We start from the raw sequence: 18,969 nt of genomic DNA, 5'->3' as shown, positions 1-18,969 counted from the left end.
ATATGTATGTATTTGTATATTTTGTCTTATTGTGTATTCTATATATACTTTATTTTCTATCCAATTTTTATTCTTATTCTATTTCTATTTCTATTTCTTTTATAATTGTTTCTGTCTTGTTGCTGTATTGAATTATTATGCACTGGAAGCTCCTGTCACCAAGACAAATTCCTTTTATGTGTGAGCATACCTGGCAATAAAGCTGATTCTGAAATATTCCCAAAATATTCTGGGTACCAAAAATAGTTAATTTCACATGTCATCCCAACTACAGAGCTGTCAATTTGTCATGTATTTCCACATGAACAATCAACCAATCACAGTGTTTAAGAGAGACCCATGTAAACACTGAGCTGCTCAGTTTTCTGTATGATGTTTTCTCTCAATCATGAGTAGATGCTCCAGTAGATGGTATTGAAGAGAAAGTACGCCAAAGGAAAAAATATTCTGGAGTAGGAGTCTATTTTGTAACTATTGGTTATAATATGGTTTACACTTTGGCGGATAGAACGTCGGCGACGGAGGCGTGTGCCCATCATGGCAGGGAGGTCGGGCAATGTAGAGTTCAGGGAGGACATGCATGGGTCAGTTTTTATATTGGACAGTGGAGGAAATGAGCTGAGCTCTATTTCTGTATCGTGGAAACAGCCATCAAAGGCCATTGCTTGAGAGGCGTCATATTCTGAGAGCTGTAAAAGAAAGAAATAATTCAGCGTTTCGTTTTTTATTTTGGAGGAAACATGGTGGAGATATTGTTTTGTTTGTAATGGGTTTTCAAAGCACATATGCCATATGTACAGTGGGGACAAAAGGTCTGAAAATCTGGGATTCAAAATGTCAAGTAGCACAAATAATTAGGATTCTGCACTATTTCACTCTCAGACTTTTGAACCCCACTGATTATTGTACCTAAGATGTTTATTTAATGAGCCATTACAATATTTAATCAACAGGTTGCAACTTTGGAGTGACAAAGCTTACATTTTGATGTCTAAAAGGTCATACCGTATGCAGAGAATGTAAGATAAAACTACATATTTCTGACATACTGCAAGTCTACTGTTGATGAACTGTGAACCTCAGGATTTAGACCTTTAATTGCTTGAGTTTCTTCATCTCCTCCTTGGTGGTGAAGTAGTTGACGGCTGCGTACTCGATGACAGTAAGAAACACGAAAAGAAAGCTGGTCCACAAGTAGATGTCCACTGCTTTAACATAAGAAACCTGAGGCATGGACGCTGACACTCCCGTAATTATGGTGGACATTGTCAGCACTGTAGTCATGCCTATATAAAACACACACATAGACACATACATTTTCTGTGTTGTAGTTTGAACCATTAATTGCCCTCTGATATTAGGTAACGGTTAGGTATTGGCATAAGATTGTTTAAAACAAAGGATATGTCTAGGAACATATTGTGCTTTGCTATATCTTGTTCTGTGGCTTTTCATTTTGTCTTGTTAAAAACTATTACAAAATAGTCAAGTAACTACGAAAATATAATCTCTGTACAACCTCCACTATACTGGGTTACAGTCCAACAAGGCTTGAAGTCATTAGCATTGGCTGTATACATTTTTTAGTTAATGATGATTTCTACCAGTCTGGAATGCCAAATGCAATCTCAGACTCGAGATTACAGACTTACCAAGCGAGACACGGGCTGGTACCGCCCGCCTGTCAATCCAAAAAGCCACCCAGGATAGCACCACCATTAACATTGTTGGAAAATATGTTTGCAGCATGAAGAAGAATATGTGTCTTCTGAGGATGAAGTTGATGTACAGCCTGTTGTACCAGCCTGACAGAAACATACGTAAAGCCTGTAAGAACTGAACCTACTAGCTAGCTATTAAGAAAAATAACAAAAAAATCAGTCATAGCCAGAATACACAGAAGGTGAACGGGAGAATAATATCATGCTGTACCTGTACTGCTGTACAAGGCAAGACCATGGGAGGGTTGGAACTTCTCAATGAAAAACTGTGAGAGTGCGATCTCATCTGTTCTTAAAGAGTCGTTGCCATTTTTCCAGTACAACATGAGATCGTTCTCATTATATGCATCTGAATGAGATATGAAAGGGAATTGTGAAAGATGAAGATGAAGAATGTGTTTAATTTCTGTTTATATATATGGATAAAATGAACTGTGTTGTTATAGCTTTGTTTTAGTAAATGTAAAGTGTGCTTTTTCTCTGCCACTAGCATCACCAAACAGAATAGAAAAAAACATTTTTTATAACATACTGTATATCCCAAACTCCCTCTTATTTGCCAAAGGTCGACCAAACAGATAGGCCCACCCCAAACTCATGTTGTTAGTTGAGCCAGTTTTGCTGTGCAGGCTGGTCAGGATGCTCAAACAGAGCACTCTTTTCTTAGTGCCACAACATTACAATTTAGCATATTTGGGGGAAATCAACCTATGAATAATATGAATGAAAGTATTTTACCGTCTACAGATTACATGCTTCAGTTTGAATGATTCACAAAATGTAAATCTGTGCCACATTTACCTGTAAACAAACATGGATTCTGAAAATAATACAAAAAGCAATCTGGGTGGGGTCAACAAACAATTAAACAAGAACAGACAATTGTGTTTCTAAGGTGGACACGCACAGCTCTCCAGTTCCAGCGAACAGTTCTGTGTGTCCAGAGGGAATCTACTGAAGTCCATTGAGCACAGAGAAGTTACTGTTATCCTGCAACAGAAACATTAAACATTAAAACATTTAAACATTAAAAACATGACACCAGTCACAGGACTTCTGATCAGAGTATACTTGGTTTTTTACATCTATGCTACTGTGTCGTGTGACATAAATGTTGTCATCAGCATAGTCATACACAAGCACTGTACACATATGGCCCATTTTTTCAAACCGTGCATACCTTTAACCGTTTGATTAGGACTGGAATTAAACTCTACAGGATAATGGCAAGATTGGGCAACCCTGTTGTATGCATTGTCTGCCCATGCGTATGGAATTATTTGCACTAATTAGTCAACAAGGTGGCAACAAAGACGACGACTTAAATAACAGTGCACAACAGGAGACAAAAGTGGAAACAATAAAGGTAGATGTGCACGTCAAGAGCGCGTATGTGAGGAGGCATATGTGTGAGTGTAAACTCCTGAAGAGAAATAGTCCAGGATTGCAAAAAAAATAAAAAATTATAATAATTATATATATATGTGTGTGTATATATATATATATATATATATATATATATATATATATATATATACACATATACACACACACACTGGCAGCCAAAAGTTTTAAATAATGTACAAGATTTTTCTCTTCTGGAAAGAAATTGGTACTTTTATTTACCAAAGTGGCATTCAACTGATCAAAATGTGTATTAATAATGGGAAAAATTACTATCACAATTTGAAAATAAATGTCAAAACTTCTTTAACTATTTCAAAGGATTCTCATCAAAAACATCCTCCACGTGCAGCAATGACAGCTTTGCAGATCCTTGGCATTCCATCTGTCAGCTTTTCCAGTTACTCAGGTGACATTTCACCCCACGCCTCCTGTCGCACTTGCCGTAGATGTGGCTACATAGGAGAGGCGCAGTGGTAGCTCCTGTCTCGAAGGGGAGGTGCTCTACAAACACAGAAACGCAACATAGAGGAGCCTCACTTCGTCCTGAGGTGGCTGAGCTGAGGGGAACCTTGAAGCACTTACCTTGCTCCATATACCCGGTGTCAGGGGGGGGTCGGCGACGGGGGAGGAGAGCTTTTTGACCATCCTCGTAGCTCGTCACAACCACCTGGCAGCCGGTCGTGCGAAGGTGGGGGGCCAGTGTTCATGGCGTCTAGGCCGCAGGTGCTTGGTGTCCGGTTGCAGTGATAACGGCGGTTGTAATCACTAGCTGTGTGACTCAAGGAGTGAGGAAACCACTCTTTGAAAATGTGGGTACCACAGCCCGTTTGGGGTGCGGCGAACACAAAACATAAGGGAACACAAGATTTACCTCCTGGCAGAGTGGTTTCCAGGGTTCCGTCTCGCACCCTGGGTCGTCCGTCTCAGGGTTGCTTAGGAACCTTCCTTGGGGTCCTAATGCAGGTCGTGAGGTGCGGAGCATCCGCATCCTGCGGGGGGCTCTACCCTGGGGCCGAGGACTGGGCTGGGACTGTGGCGGAGCCTCCTGGGCTTTCACCGCAGCAGGGGGATGCCCTCGGCAAGCAGACGGTGTACAGAATTTTGAGCCGTGCCGGGGCAAGATGTGTTGTAGCGCCGAGAACTGCTGGGCAAAGTCCTCAACAGTGTCGCCGATTAGGTCTATCTGGAAAATGGATGCATTGAGAAAGCGAACCTTGTCAGCATCCCTCATGTCGACCAGATCCAGCCATAGGTGATGCTCCTGGACCACAAAGGTGGACATTGACTGCCCGAGTGCTTGCGTCATGATCTTTGTGGCCCTGAGGGTGAGGTCAGACACTGAGCGCAGTTTCTGCATCACATCGGGATCAGATTAGAAGGCGTGGTGGTCGGCTTTCCCGTGGAAGAAGGAAAGCCGCGACTGCAACGTTGCCATGGTCATGTTCTCGCAATGAGAACATGAACCATCCACGAACACTGCCTCAGTGTGACCGCTGCCCAGACACGTGAAGCAGCTCCTGTGGCCATCGGAGGTGGAGAGATACCGACCGCATCATGGAACTACACAAAGACGGAAAGGCATCTTTAAAAAGACGCGTCTATAAAAAGACGTTCAAGTCAATGTGTTTTGTTCAAATGAAAAAATATATTATTTTGCAAGGAGTATATACTCTAATAGCGCTGTCGAAGTGCCCTGGGGTGTACTCTGCACTGATCGTGCAGAAGGAGAGAAAGACGCTGGAATGTGCTGTATATCAGCACACACTTCTTCATTTAGAGGTGAATGGACCGGCAGTGGGATTCAGCTCACTGACACACTACTGCTCAGCTCCAAAGATAAAATCTGAATGAGAAGCCGCATTCCAGCTCCTTTTATACCCGTATGTTCGGGGGAGTTGCATGCAAATTCCACTTTCCAATTCTCATTTGCCTTTTCTCAAAGATTGGAGGTGTTTGGGGTACCCAAGAGCGACCCCCAGTGTCACTACATCGACACAATGTCGAGTGAGAGACAGAAGGGGAACACTCTTTTCCAATTATCTGTTGTCCAATGTCTATTTCTTTGCCCACTCTAACCTTTTCTTTTTGATTTTCTGTTTCAAAAGTGGCTTTATCTTTGCAATTCTTCCCATAAGTCCTGCACCCCTGAGTCTTTTCTTTACTGTTGTACATGAAACTGGTGTTGAGCAGGTAGAATTCAATGAAGCTGTTAGCTGAGGACATGTGAGGTGTCTATTTCTCAAACTAGAGTCTCTGATGTTTAGTTGTACATCTGGCCTTCCACAACGCTTTCTGTCCTTGTCAGAGCCAGATGTCCTTTGTCTTTGAAGACTGTAGTGTACCACTTTGTATGAAATCTTTGTCAATTTCAAGCATTGTATAGCCTTTATTCCTCCAAACTATGATTGACTATGAATTTCTAGAGAAAGCTGTTCCTTTTTTGCCATTTTTTACCTAATATTGATCTTAAGACAAGCCAGTCAATTGCATACTGTGGCAACTCAAAAACAAACACAAAGACGATTTTAAGCTTCTTTTAATGAACCAAATAGCTTTCAACTGTGTTTGATATAATGGAAAGAGATTTTCTAGTACCAGTTAGCAATTTAACATGATTACTCAAGGATAAGGTGTTTGAGTGATGGCTGCTGGAAATGGTGCCTGTCTAGATTTGATCAAAAATTACTTTTTTCAAATAGTGATGGTGCTGTTTTTTACATCAGTAATGTGCTGACTATACTTTGTGATCAATTGAATGCCACCTTGGGGAATTAAAGTAACAATATCCTTCTGAAACAGCTAAATCTGTACATTATTCAAAACTTTTGGCCACCAGTATATATATATGCCATTATATACTGTAAAGTACATGCATGAAAACTTTACACAGGTCAAGAGAGATGGAGAATGTACCTGATACTGTAGAGGATGTTGCCATCTGGGTAAACCCTCAGCATGATGTTCTCCATAGTTGTGTCATGGATGAAGGAGCGTTTGGAATGGACAAAGAACACATCTGGCTTCCAGATCTTCTTTACAAGCCGGCCATCAAATGTTCGGCTGAGATTGTTACTGGAGGGAAAAGCCAACCGTTCATCCTTCCAATAATGCCTCAGGTATAGGGTCATCGTGAAGTCCTAAAAGAGACATCTAGAGTTTACTGAATATGTTTTTTGGACATGGTACCATGGTAATACCATTATTTTTTTGGGATACTGTCATAATAGTAAAAGTACCTTGGAGTACCAAGTAAATACTGTGGTAATCATACAGTACAATATCTGTATACCAAATATATATATCATAGTAACATGGTATTGCCACCAAGTATCATCCTTGTACCATGGTATCACCACAGTACTTTTCTGTAAAGCCAATATGTCTCGCATTTCAATTTTGAGAACACTGTTTTCAATGATAATATTTACCATGTTTACTTCAGAGATGCTGTCTATGCTCTCCACTTGTACATCAATGCCCACAGGGATGGCAGACCCTGCAGAGCAGAAAACACATTACGTTCAATATAAAAGCAATGCCTTTCACTCCAAAACAGACTCCACTACCCCTATAGAGAGAGCATATGGAGATTAAAATGCTTCCTCTAATCCTGCTTGTTTTGTAATTAATTAACAGTGGTGTACTGAAGAACACCATTCAAAGCCCAATTTCACCTCTACACCTTCTTACTGGATACTGAAGCAACCACTGTTTATGTGAAAGAAAGACTAGACACCAGTAAGCAACTATTTTTTTTTTCTTATAATCTTCTCTTGTTTGCTATTTTGCAGTTGAAGGTCTGTCAGATTAGAGTTCCACACTGCTGGTTAAAAGGAACCAATTAAATTATTACTTTTAAATATTTGTCACCACACACATGCCCACTCTGCTCATGAGCTTTCTTTTCCAAGTATTTAAAATCTGTGATACTTTCGAGCTTGAATCAGATCAGATATGGTTTAGTTTAAGCTATGACCTGTCTATTTAAAATTTTGCAATGGAAAAGCTCTCAATTTAGCTTTAGTTATCACCTCAGCTATGTATGCAGAATATTACATTTTGATGAGTACTGTAGCTGAAGGTAATAATCTGCATTTTGCAAAAGCTACTGCAATGTTTTACGTTTCAATTCCAAAAGAGTTTTTAGTAACATCAGCAATGAACGCTCTCTGATACATGCATATACTGTATGTGTCTGAGAGTAGATCAACATGTTGGTGTACAATACGTATGTATGCATGTGTGAACAGTTTATGTTCCTTTCCTTGTTTCCTTGCTCCATCTTCTTAGGAAATGAAGAAAGGATGTAGGAAAGTAAACGAGGATGGAGGAATCAAAGCAAGACAGATTTGTAAAATGAAATGTCCTGCTCACTCAAGCATGACTTCAAAGCACCGTCTCTGCGCAGCTGCATTACATCGAAGCGCTTGATGTTATGTTGTTGAAACTTGATGTATTGATATTTTCATAAGGAAACCTAATAATTCAAGATGCACAGTTAAAGAATGTGACAATTATTGTTTATCAAACCGCAAAGGTAGAACATTAAAACTGTTGTGTCAGATGTGAAGGGGAGGAGAATTTCTGCGTGTGTCTGGTGCTTCGACCAAAACGTCTTCCGCATAGGACGCTCCAGTGTTTCCTTGCACAAGCATCCTCTGTAAGCTTCCTCTGTCCTCGGTCCTCGCAGTGCATTTAGAGAATTTATATGTCCTTCATGATGGTGGACTTTGATTGGTTTCCAGGTCCAGTAGGAGCGAGGAAACGAGGAAGCACAACTCAGGAAATGAGAAGCACCCTATATGTGACATGCACATGCTTGTTTCTACCCTGATCTGCACTGAAATCAGGGGCATGGCCACAAGTGTGAGCTTTGCCACCACACTTGCCAACCCAGCTCAGACCGTTAAAATGTCACAGCTCACATACTGGAGACGCTGTTGTAAACTGAGATGGTAACCTGTCTGTGTCGCACATGGTCACAATGCGGCCCTGGCTGCCACCACTTATTTGCCACCCCGTGTATAAAATTCTGGACACGCCCCTGACTGAAATATGTTGCACTTTTGTTTTAACAGGCCTGGGATGTAATCCAAATTACTCTCTGTGTCCCCAACACCCATTGTCTCATTTGTGTTTTGCACAATCTGGGTCATGTAGGAATTTAGGACCACTTCAAAAAATGTCACAGTCACCTGTCCTTTTCCCCTGAGACAGAGATGGTAACGCCTGCCACACTTTACCCTCTGACATGGAGAAATGGTCCAGCCCATCTAATCAGGTTTATTATAAAGACCACTCTAATAGTGATTTCCCAGATTGAAATAAAATGTAATTGGAGAAAATAAACAGGGTATCCTGACCTCCAAACCCAGGCCTCATGGCAAAGTCATGCTCTTCAATCCTTAGTAGCTGTTCAGTTTTGATGAGGAGGGACTTTGTGCTGTCCTTTTTCTTTAATTTGTTGTCAATCCGTCTGAATGAATGAGACAAAGATGTCAGAAGGAAAACAAATAAGACAATAAATATAGCATATAGTGGCCTCAAAATGTATTTGCACACTGTTGGGACTTAAGACACTTGCATTAGATTACAAAATATTAAACCAAGTTGCAATTTTTTGCAACTTTTCTTAGTCATTTTCATAATTTAAACCAACTAGTTCTAAAATTGTTTTTAGTGGATGTATGAAGTTAGTTGCTCTCAAGTTCAAACAGATTTGCTAGCAGAGTTACTACTGGTGTGGTTCATCACATTACTTATGGACATGTTACACAAAGTTTGACAACCAGAATATATCTAAATACATTACATCTTCAGTTTGAACAGTACATCTATAGTTTTGAACCTGATAAACCTCAATTTGGGAAATGTTTTGCTTGAAAAGTGTTTATGGTATCTTTAAAATAAATCACTTAAGTCACTTCATTTGATACATTTTCTTATATAAAGCAAAGACATTTGCAATTTTTTAAGTGACTTAAGTGTCCAAATACTTGTGGGCCAATATATGCCATTACTAGATGAAAATACTAGCTGGTTACCGTTGCACTTGCAGCCACAATTCTAATTACTCATTATGCATTAGCAAAAATCCCTGAAACACTGGATGTCACTAAAAATTAATTTGTTAAATTTAATTGCAAAAATTGAATTTCTGCAGTGGTAATTTTAGTGGCACATGTGACAGTTTGGCCATCTTCATTCTCCACAATAACAGGACAAACCAGATAAGGGTGTCACAAAATGATTCTAATTACAGAATGAAATAATACTGAATAGGGAAACATCTAAGGCTGTATCTGACTCATAATTTTTAACATACAATCACCAACAACAAAATAAAACCACACTGTCTTTCACATTAAGTTTAGACATTATGGAGACAATTCAACTCTGCTGGTTTAAGTTCTTTATATTCACTTGTGCTGAATTACTCTCTATGCTTTGTTATCAGGGGTTCACCTATGCATTCATATGTATGACAACCCCCTTGCTTTCCTATCCTATCCAATTATTTTTCTCTCTCCCTTCACTATCCCATCTCCTCTTGTCTCTGTTACCACAAATTGCTGTACAGCAACAACGTTGAAGTAGTTACTTAGCTTGTAACAGTCCATAAATATAAAAGTACATATTAGTGTTTGTTGACAGAAGAAGTCTGCCAATGAAACACTGTTATCCTGGCAAGCCACATGTTATCACACAAATTACACATAAACCCTTCAAAAAATGGCTTTGGTGTCCTTCACTCTAATTAAACTCCTTATTTACTCTTTTCTAATTACTGCCCATCTGTTCACAGACTGAAACATGCTGGCAGACGACAGACCAGAAAAATTTTCATGCAAATATTAATGTAATAGTTATGCTCTATTACATAAAAATTGCAAGCCATGCTATTTTAGGTTCATTACAACTAAAAACACACAAAAAAAGTGTGAATTTGGCGAAGACTAAACAGTGCAAAATAATTTAATTTACGAAACCAGCAAACACAATATAGAATGTACAAATAAGCTCAAATGTATATTTACAAATTCCTTTCACATCCCTTAATTTCTCATCTTCTGAATTTGTGTTTAGTGTGCTCACTCTTTGTTTAATAAAAGTTAATCTCAATTGACAGCATTTGCAGCATAATATTGATCACCACAAAAAAGAATTTAGACTTGTCCCTCCTTTTCTTAAAGGGTTAGTAAGGAACTTACAATTGATGTGAAAAGCGGCAGAAACATTAACATTAAAATACATACTGTTTCAAATAGCCACAAGACGTAAACATTATACATGTTAACATCATTTTAGCATTATATAATATCTGTTCTACATGATTATAGTGTGATAAAATTGTTTTCAATGTTTACAGAGTTGCATTGTCACAACAACGAAGTTGTAATATTGGATATAACTTAAAGGCGCTATATGTAATATTTTTACTAAATCATAAAATTACCATAATATGTCATTAGAGAATTAGGAAGCATGCTAAGTTGAAACACTGGCTTCTCCGTTAGCAATGCTACAGCCAGTATATTCTACTTTGAAGTTTCCATTCCGGGCGGGAATTTCTGTTTATGTTTTGGCCTGTGCGATCCCGCCCACTGCCCACTCACCATAGTATTTCGACACCGCCTGGTTGCCAATTTGAACAAGTATGCAATCAAACAACACCGCGTGCTGCATCCATTGAAGTCAGCAAACGAACTGGACTTAAAAAGCCTTGCAATCTTTCTAAAAAAAAAAAACATCATGACCAGAGGCGTAGTAAAACGAGGATAAATATTGGAGATGCCTTTGGAAGATGGAGACAGCTTAAAGCTCAGAAATTATTTAAAACGGATGCTGAGTTGGCTAATTCTGGCAACCCGCACAAGCTTCGAATCTGGGGCGGGGGCAGACAACTCTCCAATATTTAGAATTTGGACTGCAGTACCCATTTCAAACGCTTGTTGTCAAACTTACATATAGCACCTTTAACACTGATAAGGTTAGTAACACTAAACACTAAAATTATGTTAGCATGTATGTTTAAATCTTGTAGCTATACTTTTGAAAAAAAAAAAAAAAAATAATAATAATAATAATAATAATAATAATAATACTATATATATATATATATATATATATATATATATATATATATATATATATATATATATATATATATATATCCAAACTAAATAGAACAGTGAACATCCTTGATAGTAACTACAGAGTAATCCACAAAAAATTCCATGCAATGTCAAAATAAACACATTTCACAAAAATACAACTTTTAGCAATATTCAATGCAGTCAAAGTTCAAAGTCTTTTATGCATTATCAAAAACCCTGATTTATCCAACTTTTCCAATACCTGGAAACTCTTGTAGACACTGACAGACACATTATATAGAAAGCACAAAAGAGTTAAAAATCTTCATTAAACATCCTACAATTTCTCACCCTCTGAATTTGTGTTTGGCATGCTCGCCCAAGTAAACATCTTTATTCTTCTTGCGGTCAGGGTAGCGATTGTTGAGCAGGGTGACAGGCCAGAGGCAGGCGAGGCACAGTAACCTAAGGATCAGCAAGACCAGCTTCATGGCTAGGCTGGAGGATGAAAATCCTGTCTCTCTCTCTCACGGTCTCTGTGTCCTGTGGTCCAGAAATCTTCCACTGGGCCAAAACAAGATTGTTCTTGAGTACTGGCCATCCCCAGCAAACCTCAGTTAAGAGGGTGCTGGGAAACGACACAGAAATCCTGTTGACCTCTGTGGATCTTCACACATTTGTGTCTCCCAATCTAATCATAAATCTCAAATCTTATATTTGAGTGTCTGACAGCATAAATCCTCAGTCATTCACTGCATATATCAGCTTCCCATCAAATTGTGTTCATGTATTTGTGATGGCGTTTTCAACCAGCATGCGTCTGGACCACAGACTACATCTCTGGCCGTCAACACGCTCTGACGCTCTGCTTTGTCACCCAAACCTAAATCGATAGGAATTTATTTTTACAGTAATAAAATAATGACATAATTCCTCTCAAATCCTCTTATCTGTTACTGGTGAAATCATTCTGTCTAACCTAACCTACACAGAGGGCTGGGACCATCCCTAATCTGGATTTTCATAGAGCAGGAGCTTTGTGCCATGTCTGTTTAGAGAAGATAAACACTTCATACCTGTCTACTGGCCAAACCCTTGTCCATACACATGATGTAAATGGTCTGCACTTTATAACCTTAGTGGTTTCAAAGCGATTTACACTGTGACTCATTCAGCCATTCACACTTACACTCACACTCCAATGACGGCAGAGCTGCAATGCATGGCGCTAGCCTGCTATTGGGAGCAACCTGGGGTTCAGTGTCTTGCCCAAGGACACTTCAGCATGTGGAGTCATGTGGGCCAGGAATCAAACTGCCAACCCTGAGATTAGTGGCCCTGATCTACCACCTGAGCCACAGTCGCCCCAATGATGTGGAAAGTTCGGATGCTGAAAAGTGGAACACCTAAAAAACTACAAGAGAAAATATGATGAACATAAAGGTCACAGTGATATATTGTATGGACATAAGGTACTGTAATCCTGTCTGTGTCCTCTCATTCACCTTATTTCAACAAACCTTTTAATCTATGCATTTGGCAGATGCTTTCAAACAAAGCGACTTAGACTGGATTCGGGTATACATTTTATCAGTCTATGCATTCCATGTCAATCAAGCCCATGACCCTATCAATGCTAGTGCCATGCTTAATTAATTGAGCAACAGACACATTACAACAGCTTAGGTATTAGAAAAAGTTTAGTAAATTACACCACATTAGAAATCTGAGAATACATGTCATGACAAGGGAATAACTCTAGACTGGAATTTTGTTTTAATCATTTTATTATAACTACATTTTTGTTATCATCCATTCAACTTCCAACTTCCAGTTAAGTCACAATACGTTTTTCTAGAGTCTGAACCTTTTTTTCATGTCTAATTAAATTCAAAGTGGTCGAAAAAGTGTAATGAATATTTGATTTCATTTGAAGCAAACTTAAATAAAAATTTTTAGTGGATTTAATTTTTTATTTAATCTATTTATTTTTACAGTGTAGTTGGATCCTGTCGTGCAACTGAAGATAAAAAAAAGTCCTGGCTAAAATAATTGCATCCTTGTTGGTCATAGATTGACAGAGCATTTGATGTCCTGTTCCAGTTTCAGGCTTATACCATCATTAGTTATTATTATAAAAAAGCTCAAAGTCAATCAAATCACATTAACACAATCAATTACATTACAGAAGGGTCTAGTGAGTTGACTGGGAGGATGGGAGGGGGATCACAGGATGGAAAGATACATAGAGAGAAAATCATAAACCAATCACGGACTCCCTCTGTCCAGTAATCCCAGTGCATTCCATAATCTGGTGGATTACGGATTGATCAGCACCAGAGACAAGCTACATCATCACAGACACTGTATATCTGCCTTTTTTTCCAACATATCAAAGTTAAAAAAAAAAAAAAGAGTTTGCAAGAAACATATTACATTAAATAAGTAAACAAAAAATAATTTATATATTTGTAAAAAAATAATTTTATATTTAATTACTCTTTTACAGTAAAAAAAAAAAACATATTTCAGACAAACATTTATAAGCATTCTCAACAGTTGTATCTATATTATTACTGGGGGTATTTTAAGTCAAAAAGTGTGTTTTTCTTAATGGAAAAACTTTGGTAGAGAGACCATTATGGCTGAGTTATGTTTTATTATTGTCTGCTTCATGCTTTTGTTGAAATTGGAATTGATAATCTTTGAATCTGAGGTGTGTGGAGTGGATCATTTTACTTTTTTATCGTATGTACAGGTATGAGTTCTAGAGGTGAGTAAGTTATTTTATTTGAATTGTTTCAGTGTTTATTTCTTAGCACTAGGCAACTTGGAGGAGTTTTCTGACTAAAAAAGATCTGCTATCATCAGTGATCTTAAGAGGGCACTGATCTGGAAGATTACCCTTTCAAAAGAAAGAACTGATTTCACACAAAATAGAAACACATTAAGCACAAATGTAATGTAAAATGTCTTAAAAACAGATTACAGGACAGGAGGGTAATGCAAAGTGATAATACCTCCAAATACATGCAGGACCTCTCACATACGTTATCCAATCTCTGATTCATACGGAATCAACTGCTCACCCGTTTCTTAGATCCATATGCAGTAGCGATTTGCTTAGTTTTGTTAAAAAGCTGTATACACAAAGCGGTTTTGAATCAGGAATCAATCACATCCAAAGTGACAGCAGATCAAAATATCATAGGCCTAAGACCATTCGACCAACACACTGTAAAAGGTTTCACTGTTATTTGTATATTGATGTGCACTCTTTTTGTAGTGTATTTTTGTTGATTCAGCATTTATTTTTTTTATTTTGGATTTTTCTTCTAGCAAATATACAGTGGGATTCTCTATAGTGAAAATGCTTCTTCATGCGGCAGAGAAGAATTTAGAACTCTTATAATTTAATAGAATTTTTTTCATTATCAGAATAACAATTTGAGTAAAGGTAGTCGTGCATAATGTGTTTGTTTCCCCCATTAAGAACAACGTGCATTTACTTTTAAATTGTAACATTAGATATACATTTAGCTGGTTTTATAAGATGACTCCCAATGGCCATGAAGGTAACTTGTCCCAGCTGTCATCTGATTTTTCTAAATGTATAAAATACATGTGATGTCATTCTTAAATTGTATTTTATTTTATTATTATTTTTGTCATCTGCTAAACAAAATTTCCATGTAATTACGTAGGAATATGCCCGAAGCCAAATTACTTATTTGGAAAGGCACAAATAATGACTTCAAAACGAGTAACGGATTCATCCAAATAATATAAATAATATTTGTTGACTGATTATCCGAAAAGAACATATGCAATCAAAGTGACATTGTAAATAAACCTATCCAAAATTACAAATAAAACAAGTTTAAACCATATGGATGAAAATGTGCACATTGCCGATCGGAAGGACGTGGTATCAACTTGCATCTAATTGTGCATGTCTGGAGCAGGGGTGTAAAGTAAAAAATTACAAATACTCACGTTACTGTAATTAACTACTTTTTCTCAAGAATTGTACTTTTCTAAGTAATTTAAAAATTTTATAATTTTACTTGTTCATTTTAAGTGCTGTAACTGCAGTAGTACTGTGCTATTTTCCTACTGTCTGTGTTTGCTACTTCCCTGTCCTGATTTTATTTAAATCTATCAACATAATTGGCTTGGGAGAGTCTCGTGACTCCCGTCAAATCACACGTAAAAAACTTGAACTGCAGCTGCAGATCTGGCGCCAACTCTGGAGAACGCTTCAAGCACATTTTACAGCAGAACATCACAACAGCAAATGAAAGGGATTTTTGCAATGAAAAAGGCCAACTACATTATCGTGTCATGTGATTTTAAATTCCCCAAGCCATATATCATCATTAATCCTGCCTCTAATTTGAAGAAACCTATCGAGGTAAATTTCTTATTTCTGTTTACTAGATTCTGTGTGTCTATAACATAGCCTGTAATTTAACTATCTAGATTATTGGGCTGCTGTGAGAGATTAATGCAATGTTATCAATAGGACTGGGCAATAAAACAATCTTTATGTGTATCTGAAAAATAAAAGAGAGATTAATTAAAAAAAGAGATAATTAATTGGTTAAGACTTTATTCCGAAAAAAAGTTTAAATGCTCCATAGATTATTCATAGAATATTGCTTACGTAAAACAAAGAAACTGAAAATCCTTATTTTTTCTTCTTCTTTAAACTGTGCTAAATTTGAAAATGTTGTGTTTTTGAACTCTGGTAAGGCGCTATATAAATGTACTATTATTATTATTAGGCCATTTACCTAAATAAAGGAGTCCTTTATTGTAAAAATTATTGATAGATTTATGGGACTTTCACCTGTTCAATTGAATTTATTTTAATTTATTTTAATGTTTTAATTAGTATTTATCACTGCAAAATGTGTGCTTAACATTTCACATTTTGCTTAACTTCTGTCTCCAGAATAATGTTGTTATACATGCACAGACAAACAAAAATTACGTTTCATGCTGATATTAATATCAGAAATACAAGGATAAAAGACAATATATTCCACAGTTAATGTAGCCTGCAAATTCAGCTTCATCTGATAAGAACAAAAATAATAAAATCATATTGAAAATAAAAAATGTGTATAATAATAATAATAATAATAATAATTAGAATTATTATTATTAGGCTATTATTATGAAAAGTCATATACAAGGTATATTTTATTAATAGAAACTATAAATATAAGAGTAACACTAAAAATTGGCATTTCATTTAGTTTTGACACACTTATGGTTTAGGGCCTGCCCACACAGGAATAGAGTCATATACAGATAATTTGTTCATATGAACAGATACATATACAGGTAATTGCTTTGCTGCACACCCCTATAATTATGTATTTTCACAATTAAGTTGAATAATGACCTATATAATGATCCCAGAATCCCAGTCAAATCGCTTCATCTCAAAGAAAAAACTTATATGAATTACATACAATACAGGCCTATTAATAAATCCATATTTAGACACCCATGTATTTTATTAAAACTTTATTATTAATTTGGGGGTGTTGAGACACCAGATTTTTCTCCCACATCTGAAATCCCAAATTAACCCCTGCTTGTATTGTTTATACTATTCTTCAATGAGTGGTTTTCCCATGCTTCAAGTTCAAACACATACATCTGAATCTAAGTGTGTTAATTTGGCAGTCGTGTCTGAACGGATAATAAGGATTTAAGTAAAACTTTGGAGAGTGAGATGCTTATTATTTTGGGTTTTGCCTGATGAGACCGGGAAAAACCTTCTGCAGTGAATGTGGACAGATTTCAAACCAAAGGGGGAAACACCAGCAACCTTATTAAACACCTTCGCACACATCCCACTGCCTCTTCAAATTACACAAGGTTTAGTGGCACTAAATTGAACCTAAATGCTTTACATTTACAGATTTACAATTTCTCTGAAATATCGAATGTTGCACTTGTTGAATTTTTTTTCCAAGTTCAAATGCATTGTGGCAGTAACATTTACCATTAGATCACATCCCTGAGGCGTGCAATCAAACCTGTGTTTGTGTGTGTGTGTGCGCGCGCAGATTTAAGTGGTTTACAAGGAATTTCTTTAGGTAACAAACTGGTAATTACAAGGGTATCAGGGCTGGACTGATAATCTGGCATACCGGGCATTTTCCCAGTGGGCCGATTCAATAGATTATAGCTTCTCTTTTTCATAAATAGCCTTTTTCAATAAACAAAGAGTAGTTGTCCATGCCCTAAGATTAATTATTTAAAAATAAAAGAGAAGCTATTATCTCAATAACAATCTTTACATAGGATGTATAGTGCCCTCTGCTGGCCAAAAGGTGTACAAGATTAACATTTAAATTCTACACAAATTACATCAAGAATTGAATGTCTTAAATCATTTCAGAAAATGTATGTCATATAAAATTAAATATATGCCTTAATATCCTGTGTTATAGAGACATTTATTCACCAATTATCTCATCAGCACATGAGTCAAAAAAAAACAAAGTACACAGACTAAAAGAGACAATAAATAAGTATACAGATAAAATAAGTTATTTCAGTTAAATATGTCAAGTATTTCATAGCTTGATAGCATGTACATGAATGATAGTGAGAGAATGTGTGTGTGTGTGTGTGTGTGTGTGTGTGTGCGTGCATGCGTGTCACAGAGAAAAGTAGGCAGTGACATCACCCTTAAGCTCTCCGACTGTGTATTATGGCGATCATTTGTGTGTGTTTTCCCAGCTCTTCCTCCAAGCTCTTCCTCCAGCTTGGCTTCTAGCTGGGACTTCTGCAGCTCCAGCAAAGAAGCCTACAAAATTGGTTCAAACAGAAAAATCCCAGGATCAATATGCAGCCTAACTGACTGGTTTAACTCTAATTTATAATTCCAAACAGCACAGAGACTCAACATTGCTAATGTGGATGGGGACATTTTATGGAAAACAGGATTTTCATTGCTCTTCTAAAATAAGTGATGGATGTACTATGTATGTTTATATATACACACACAACACAAAGCTCCATCCCCAGTAGACTGAACATATTTATCCTAAATAAGCCTATTTACTTCCCTATTAAAAAGGATTTACACGCAGTAATGAATAGTACTTTTGAAAAATGTGTTTATAATCATGTACACTTACATGGCTGATGGCAAATAGTGCTTTCCTATATGAGCTAATTTTCTGATCCCACAGCAAAAACAGCATGTGTAACTCCAAAAAATATTTGTCTATTTTAAAGAATGATATATTTCAATTCCATTACAAATGCTCATCAAACTGAATTGAGAAATCGTATAAAAAAAATGTTTTATTTTAATGTTTAAATTTGAGCATTTTGTAAGGCAAAATGTTTTCTAAATACCATCAAATAGGTTATTTATTTTAAAACAGGCAATCACACTGTAATTTAGTTTTTCAGACACCCGTCACCTGACTTTACTCTGGAGAGTGTGTATTACCCTGCACATCCAACTTATCACAATGCGCTGGTCCTGGACCAGTGAGAAAGGGCAAAATATAGGTCACATTAAATGAACTATTAAAACACATAAAGCAGGATGACTTATTGGAAACCTCAAAGGGTGTACAGGATGGATGTTTTACCTGTAAGATCCTGTAGAAGGACATCACCAGGTCTGTCATCTGTTGTCTGAGCTGAAGTTTTCAATACCACCTCAGACCACACCTGACTGCAAATGATCACTTAGACAACTTTAA

General features: G+C 37.0%; 1 protein-coding gene across 1 annotated transcript; it reads right to left on the bottom strand.

Annotated features, from left to right (window-relative positions):
* Positions 1-386: 386 nt before the first annotated feature.
* On the bottom strand, positions 387-11,715 carry LOC127634787 (gamma-aminobutyric acid receptor subunit rho-3-like). Its single transcript, XM_052114469.1, has 9 exons — positions 11,576-11,715; positions 8,492-8,604; positions 6,557-6,624; positions 6,042-6,265; positions 2,629-2,711; positions 1,933-2,070; positions 1,653-1,805; positions 1,093-1,286; positions 387-689 (listed from the first exon to the last, which is right to left on the bottom strand). Exons 1-9 carry the CDS (start codon positions 11,713-11,715, stop codon positions 387-389), a joined length of 1,416 nt encoding a protein of 471 aa, XP_051970429.1.
* Positions 11,716-18,969: the final 7,254 nt, after the last annotated feature.

The sequence above is a fragment of the Xyrauchen texanus genome, chromosome 42 (genome assembly GCF_025860055.1).
Source record: "Xyrauchen texanus isolate HMW12.3.18 chromosome 42, RBS_HiC_50CHRs, whole genome shotgun sequence".
Lineage (NCBI taxonomy): Eukaryota > Metazoa > Chordata > Actinopteri > Cypriniformes > Catostomidae > Xyrauchen > Xyrauchen texanus.
This window is presented reverse-complemented; position numbering and strand designations above follow the sequence as displayed.

Bases quoted from the DNA above. Each gene is read 5' to 3' on its own strand.
- LOC127634787 (XM_052114469.1), bottom strand. From the start codon at position 11,715: ATGAAGCTGGTCTTGCTGATCCTTAGGTTACTGTGCCTCGCCTGCCTC. The intron at 2,712-6,041 runs GTACATTCTCCA...TTTCTGTTGCAG, and splicing joins AACATCCTCTACAGTATCAG to GATAACAGTAACTTCTCTGT. The intron at 1,806-1,932 runs GTACAGCATGAT...TGTTTCTGTCAG, and splicing joins TGCCTTGTACAGCAGTACAG to GCTGGTACAACAGGCTGTAC.